This window comes from Octopus bimaculoides, chromosome 4 (genome assembly GCF_001194135.2).
Source record: "Octopus bimaculoides isolate UCB-OBI-ISO-001 chromosome 4, ASM119413v2, whole genome shotgun sequence".
In the NCBI taxonomy this organism is placed as follows: Eukaryota; Metazoa; Mollusca; class Cephalopoda; order Octopoda; family Octopodidae; genus Octopus; species Octopus bimaculoides.
In genome coordinates this window covers 51655943-51662993 of record NC_068984.1, presented here as the reverse complement: position 1 = coordinate 51662993, position 7051 = coordinate 51655943, and the positions used below count along the sequence as shown (strand labels likewise).

At 38.8% G+C, this 7051-nt stretch overlaps 1 protein-coding gene across 1 annotated transcript in view; it reads left to right on the top strand.

Annotated features, from left to right (window-relative positions):
* Positions 1-7051, top strand: part of LOC106872153 (uncharacterized) — a 24321-nt gene continuing 17270 nt past the window's right edge. The window contains exon 1 of the mRNA XM_052967631.1: positions 1-155. Within this exon, the coding sequence (XP_052823591.1) occupies positions 63-155 (93 nt within the window). The 5' untranslated portion in view covers positions 1-62. The remainder of the gene's footprint in view (positions 156-7051) is intronic.

The window sequence follows — 7051 nt, the reverse complement described above, 5'->3', positions numbered from 1 at the left end:
CTGAATTAAAAAAAAAGAAAAAGGAAGAGAAGAGAGAGTAGCTCGTTTTGTTGCCTCCAAATATGAGACCGCGGACATGCCGTCGTTACTGCGCATATGGGATCATCATATTTATTGGCTACCTAATAATGCAAGGATTTATCAAGACGAACAAGGTAAGTATTTTTTGTTTTTCAAACTTTCTCGCCCATACATTTTTCTTTGTGTCAAAGGATTACCTCATCCCTGTTGTTGTTATTATTATTATTATTTGCGGTATTTCGCCCGTCTTTACGTTCTGAGTTCAAATTCCGCCGAGGTCGACTTTACCTTTTATCCTTTCGGAGTCGATAAAATAAGTACCAGTTGCATACTGGGGGCAATCTAATCGATTGCCCCTCTCAAATTACAAGCCTTGTGTCTATAGTAGAAAGGATTATTATTATTATTATTATTATTATTATTATTATATGGCGGCGAGCTGACAGAATCGTTGCTCACCGGGTAGAACGCTTAGCGTCATTTCGTCCGACTGCACGTTCTGAGTTCAAATTCCGCCGAGATCGACTTTGTTTTTCATCCCTTTGGGTCGATAAATTAAGTATCAGTGAAAAACTGGGGTCGATGTAAAGTCCTCTCCCCTAAATTTCCTAGTCCCCTCCTGCAAAATTTCAGGCCTTGTGCTTTTAGTAGAAAGGATTATTATTATTATTATTATTATTATTATCATTTTGATTTGTCTCAGGTTCAGTCTTATTCCTGGTAGGGATTATGTTGATAGCGTGTTACTACCTGTAACTTTAGGTATCCACAAGTTTTCAGCAGTCTTTCAAGTGCTTAGGACCCTTCTGATAATCCTTGCTGTCCTTAAGAGACAAACCTTCTGTCACAGCTCAACCGAGCATTCTATTTCAATCTATTTATAACAACAACAACAATAATTTCTTTTTATCACAGGTTTTGTTGGAACTTCTTGAGTCTTGCATAAAGGCAGCGAACTAGCAGAATCGTTAGTACGCCGGACAAAATGCTTAGCGGCAACTCGTTCGTCTTTACGTTCTGAGTTCAAATTCCGCCGAGGCAAAAATGAGAAGCATTTCAGTACTGGGGTCGATATAATAGATTAGCTCCACCACCCTAAAAAAAAAAAAAAATTCAGGCCGTGTACTTATAGCAGAAAGGATAATTATTACAAAGGCAGCGCGCTAGTAGAATTGTTAGAGTGTCGGAAAAATTCTTAGGGGCTTTTCCTCCGGTTCTTTACGTACTAAATTGAAACCCTACCGATGCCAACTTTGTTTTTCTTGCCTTTCATCCCCAACCAATCGATATCTGTCAAGTACTGGAGTCGATGATATCGACAAATTCTCTTCCCCTAATATTGCTAGCTTTGTACCAAAAATTTTTAAACAAAGACTGCGAACTGGTAGAATCGTTAGCGCGTCGGGCAAAATGCTGAGCAGCATTTCCTCTGGTTCTTTATTTTTCGAGTTCCAATTTTGCCGTGGTCAACCATGCCTTTCATCCTTTCAGAGTTGATAAAAATTGTACCAATGATATCGACAGGATCCCACCCACAAAAAATGAAAAAATCCAGGCCTTATAATTACCGTGTTTTCAATGGCCTCTGTCAATTTCTCGGAACTGGCTGGTCTGGTACCTCTTCCACTCAACCACCACAGCCCACTCATCATTCCATCTCTCGTCACTTATGTACCTACTCAATCCGACTTCGCGCTAACCATCTCTTCCCTAGAACATCGGTTCTCTGAAATCTTCGACCTACGGAACGTTAATGTCATCAAGCTCAACGCTCTTCGAGAGGGCCTGCGAAGGTCATGAATGATGTATCTTTCTCTAGACTCAGCAAGAGAGTCTAGTCTTTTTGCACATATAGTTATTTATCATACCAAATGTTCCAATTATCATTAGTGCTGTTATCGATACTTTCATGCTTCACATCTTACTTATTTCAGTTTCACTTCGACAATTTCTTTACCACTATAGTAAACGTTTTGGCCAAAAAGAATCGAAATGTCTATCAGAGTAGAGATATTTTCCTTTTAGTTCCGGTTTCTGGTTGGAAGAGAGCAGGCAGAATCTTTAGAGTGTCAGAAAAAATGCTGTGCAGTTTGAGGTCAAATCCCACCGAGGTCAACTTTGCCTTTTATCCTTTCAGGGTCGATAAGATAAAGTAATAGTCATATTTTGGAGTCAAAACCATTATTATTTAGAACTCGAAAGAGGCATCACACATTTTCTTTCTGACAATTAAAAGATTTGTGTTCCTTTTAGAAAACCTTTATACTAATTAATATTCAAGGTTAGAAGCTCTGTAAATTACATTTTAAAGACCCTATTATTGCTGTTTTATAGAACGAGTTTAAGCATACCTTTATAGATAAGTCTATATAGATCTGTACAGAAGTGATTGTACATAAGCTAGTTGTTTTGCTTACTGTATACAATATTATAAACTTTTGGCATTACTCCGTCAATTAATAAGACACTTGTAAAAAAAATGACGCCAGGCTTATATATTAACTTGCGATTCACCTGTGTAATATAGCTCCATAGGACCTTTGCAATGTAATTTTCTAAGAGAAATAAAGATTCATGGTTAACACAACATTTTTTTTAAAGAATTTGAAACTGACAGGTCAGTGAAAATGTAGAGTAACTTAACTAAATTACTGTTTCTTCAATGATATTTGAGGAGAGTTAATGTCTTAATATGTCTTGTTTCAGAAAATACATCATTCGAAAGAATTTTGTTATCTATAAAATAGAAATTATAGTTATTCCTCTCAATGGGTATAGAACCAATGTCTGTTCCCGTGTGATAAAAATTCTTTCTTTTGCTGTCCATTTAAACTGAATTTTATCATAAAAGTAGAGTTTTGTGTGGGACATTTTGCTTCATGGTAGTAACGGCCATTTAACATAGAAGATTTACGTTTTTTGTTGCTTTTTGTTCTTCCCCAAATCTGTCCCGATTGTGTAGATGGGTAGACCAATGATCAGTGACGTTCTAGGATGATCATCCCATTTTTTTATATACGAAGAACTACGTTGTCCAATGTGTTTTTTACTTTTTATTTAAAGGCAGTAAGATATATCTAAGGAAATTTGACTGCTATTTTTACTGGATCGAGTGACCCACATAGCGGCTCCTATGCTGGTTGTTCATCATGATCATCTTATGTATTCTTAATGTGCTTATTTTTGTTACTTAGTTTCAGTTACAGAAATCTAATCCACTTTCTTGATAGTTTTTTTACTGCCACAGTACTGGCTCAATCAATCTACTTACTATCATGTAACGATCATACTTAACAAATGACCGTATCAAGTTTAGTTTTATGTTAGCTGGAAATATAGTGAGTAACAATGCTGATTGCCTTTATGAAGCTAAGAGAAAGCACTTGCCGTTGTGAGTCAGATTAATCTTGGATTTTGGGTGTTCCTTAGTTGGCTCTATGTGGTTCTATCCCAGCAAGGAGTCAGCCACAGAGATCCTTCACATCCTTTGTATACCTTTGTATTCTATACCTACCTTTTGACAATCGATTTTACATAACGCCCCACCATTTATAAAGATAATTGGCCAAGTCAGTTGAGAAACACGCACACACACACACACACACACACACACACACACACACGCACGCACAGAGGACATATAGGTTCCCTCGTTGGATCACTTTTAAAAAAAAAATAAGATAGTCACGGAGAAGTGGGGCCCATTTATGCGAGCGATATCCATCTGAAACATCTAGAAGTCAATATTTTCAAGAAAAATGTAGACGGAAAGGAACAGCATGAATTCTGATACGACTACCCAAGGAGCAGAGGTTGATGTTTAGCTCCAGGCTAGTCCTCATCCAGCAGATCTGGTTGAGGGAGTCTATGTGTCGTTTGTATGTGTGTGTGTGTGTGTGTGTTTCTCAACTGACTTTGGCCAATCATCTTTATAAATGGTGGGGCGTTATGTAAAATCGATTGTCAAAAAGTAGGTACAGAATACAAAGGTATACAAAGGATGTGAAGGATCTCTGTGGCTGACTCCTTGCTGGGATAGAGCCACATAGAGCCAACTAAGGAACACCCAAAATCCAAGATTAATCTGATTCACAACGGCAAGTGCCCTCTCTTAGCTTCATAAAGGCAATCAGTATTGTTGCTCACTGTATTTCTAACTCACATACCCCCCCCCCCCCGAAACTTGATACGGTCATTTGTTAAGTATGATCGTTACGTGATAGTAGATTGATTGAGCTATCAACTGTGACAGTAGATCTGGTTGAGGGTTGACTGGATTGACTGGATTGACTAGCCGCAATCTTGTTTTGTGTCTCAGTGTGGGTTAAGGAAAATTTAGCTCGTAATACTAACAAGTCGAGCGAACCACAGAATCTCCTGTCTGGCTCATTAGAAAGTGGTGTGAAACCAAATGGCATGTTAAACTTATCATTTTTGTCTAGTTCCATAATTCCATAATTTATTTTTGCCGTTTGTGGTTTATTGTTCATATTTTGATAAATTAAAATTTCTTGGTTTCCGACTCTATGTGTTCTAGCAGCTGCTTCGTAATTGTTTTCTCTCAGCAGGCGCCCCTGAGTATTCCATCGTCTCTGAACCATTTATTATATCATAGTTTAATTACAGTTTCTCATAATAATACTGGTACTTAATACCACCAATCTCGATAATCGGAAAGTAAAAAAACGACTCCAGCAAAATGTGAAATTCGAATCTGAAGCATCGTTGAAACTAGAATAAAAAATTAAGGTATTTTATAACAAAAAGGTGAGAGTACGGCGAGTGTAAGCAATCAAGGGCTCATTGGTTCAGATCCTACTACCATCAGTATGTTGTGATTGTGGCCAGGGGTTTATATCTGTGAGTAGAAATTGTTGAGAGGTTGTGATTTAACCTTAGATATGATGCTCTGATCGAACATCCGTGATTATCCCATCTTTTTCGAATTTCCATGTCCACATGCCCAATGTGGCCCTTACTCAAGACGGTAGGTTGTGATTTAAGGAAAATTTGGCTGTCATTTCATGCAGGTCGAGGGTTTGCAAGTACAGGCAGTGGCTGCTCAGTAAAACTACCGAATGTTCTGCTAGCTGGTTAAATTCGAAATCTTCTCGTTAACTTGGAAAAATAAATGTGAATCACTCCAGTTCATTCCTCTTTTGAATCCCTTCCGGCCATGACCATCTCGTCTTTTAATCAACTATCGAGCATTTTGGTTACTTTTATTCGCTGCAACTTCCCAATTTTTGAGATGGTAAGATATAGTTTGAAGAAGATTTAGCTGATGTTTCTAACGGACCATGTGACTGTGTAGGTACTCAGAGACTCTCTCGTTGTATCGTGAAGACTAGGTTTTCGGTAGTAGGTTCTTAACAATCCGACCGGGTTCCACGACGATGACGACATCTAGCAACTGCCACAGTTGCTACCACCACAACCACAACCACGACCACAACCACTACCACAACCACAACCACTACCACAAACACCACTACCACTGTCGCTGCCACCGCTGTGAGTGGTGAGATACATTTCTACAAGGACCCCCACATTAAACCTGTTCACTTTTCGACTGTTATACAAGGTTTCAAATCTTCATTATCATAATAGCTTTCTTAACAACAGCTACTACTACTACTACTACTGCTGCTGTTGCTGCTGCTGCTGCTGCTGATATTGCTGCCGCTGCTGCTTCTGACAAAGTAAATATCTCTTGTATGTATATGAGTGCATAGACGTCTACGCATGTTTAGCGTTGATACGTGTCTGAGGGTGTATAATCTTGTGAGTATATACTTGTGTATATGCGTGCGTCGTTGCATGTGGACGCGCTTGTAGCTTTGTGTGTGCATAGCCACGAGTGTGTATATGTCAATATGCATATGTATGTATATTGCATGAAGATGTCTGTGATTATGGCAAACCCATAGTAACAGCTGTTGGCCACTAGATGTCACTGCTGTTATTGGGTACCAAAATCACTACCATTCACTGATGAGCTGGCATTCAGTTATGGAAACAGCTTTCACTGTGTGCATGTAGTGTGTGTATGTGCGCGCGCGTGTGTGTGCGTGCGTACGCGTGTATGTGTTGTGTGTGTATTGTATGTGTATGTGTGTGTGTGTGTGTGTGTGTTGTGTGTGTGTATTGTATGTGTGTGTTGGTAGATCTGGTGTCTTTTGTTATCTTTTGTTCTTTTACTGGTTTCAGTAACAGACGTGCGACTATGCTGGGGCAATGCCTTCAAAGTAATTAACTGACCATGTCGATTTCAGTAAATCTTTTATCTTCACTAGTTACAGAACGGTAATCAACTGCTGCTCCACTGATCAACAAAGAAGGATTCACATTAATCAATGATAATGAAGGTATTTTGAAGATGAACAGAATATTTTGCGGATGTTTTTTTTGCTGTCCACCCTCAATAGATGAGAATGTTATAGAAGGCTTACCATAGCACCATGTTATTGAAGAAATGGATAATAATTGTAACCTAGAGGCAGTCAAAATTACCATTAAACAGATCAATTCAGAACCCCTCCCCAAGAACTATGGTATGCCAGATGAGGTTATTAAGTGTGATAGTAGCGTAAGTGGGGTGGGGGACGGGAAAGGGGGAACGAGCCCCAGGTGCCAATTGAAGTGGGGCGCAGAATTAACCATAATAGGATAAGCTTGAACGCCATTTATAAAATTGCAATTGTAAAGATGGATCTTCAGCTTATCGTTTTATGCTGTTATTGAAGGTAAGCGCATTATGATGGCTGTCTACTTTCATGTCTGGACATTTTTACGAAGGGCGTCAAAAAATGCTTGAGGCTCAACTGAATGAAACCCGCATATTTTCGCCTTGCCTACTACACATACTGCACAACTAATGGTATAAAATTAAGTGTGGTGGTAAACTTTCTATGTTAAATTTACTTAACTGTCGTTTATTCACTTTACTGTTAATCATTCTTAATGGTTCTAAAAATAGTTCATTCTTATCTCTACTCTGCGATAACGAGACCAGAACCCCCCCCCCCCC